At 65.9% G+C, this 246-nt stretch overlaps 1 protein-coding gene across 1 annotated transcript in view; it reads left to right on the top strand.

The window, feature by feature from the left end:
* The window catches only part of LOC103808392 (protein TANC2-like), a gene marked incomplete at both ends in the record, with an annotated part of 12,990 nt that extends 12,766 nt beyond the window's left edge, over positions 1–224 (top strand). Inside the window, one exon of the mRNA XM_009081176.1 lies at positions 46–224. Coding sequence (XP_009079424.1) covers positions 46–224 — 179 coding nt within the window. The remainder of the gene's footprint in view (positions 1–45) is intronic.
* Between the last annotated feature and the right edge of the window lie 22 nt (positions 225–246).

The raw sequence follows: 246 nt of genomic DNA, 5'->3' as shown, positions 1-246 counted from the left end.
GGGGTCAGCCAGCTCCCGGGTAGGCCCAAGTCTCCCTTGTCCAAGATGACACAAAGATCCTTCCAGATGCCCCAGTTGCCCGTGGCCGTGCCGCAGCAGGGGCTGAGGCTGCAGCCAGCCAAGGCACAGATCGTGAGGAGCAACCAGCCCAGCTCCGCCGTCCATTCCAGCACGGTCATCCCCACCGGCGCCTACAGCCAGGTCGCCCACTCCATGGCCAGCAAGTACCAGTCGTCGTCCGGGGAC

This window comes from Acanthisitta chloris, unplaced genomic scaffold (assembly GCF_000695815.1).
Source record: "Acanthisitta chloris isolate BGI_N310 unplaced genomic scaffold, ASM69581v1 scaffold15410, whole genome shotgun sequence".
NCBI lineage: Eukaryota > Metazoa > Chordata > Aves > Passeriformes > Acanthisittidae > Acanthisitta > Acanthisitta chloris.
This window is presented reverse-complemented; position numbering and strand designations above follow the sequence as displayed.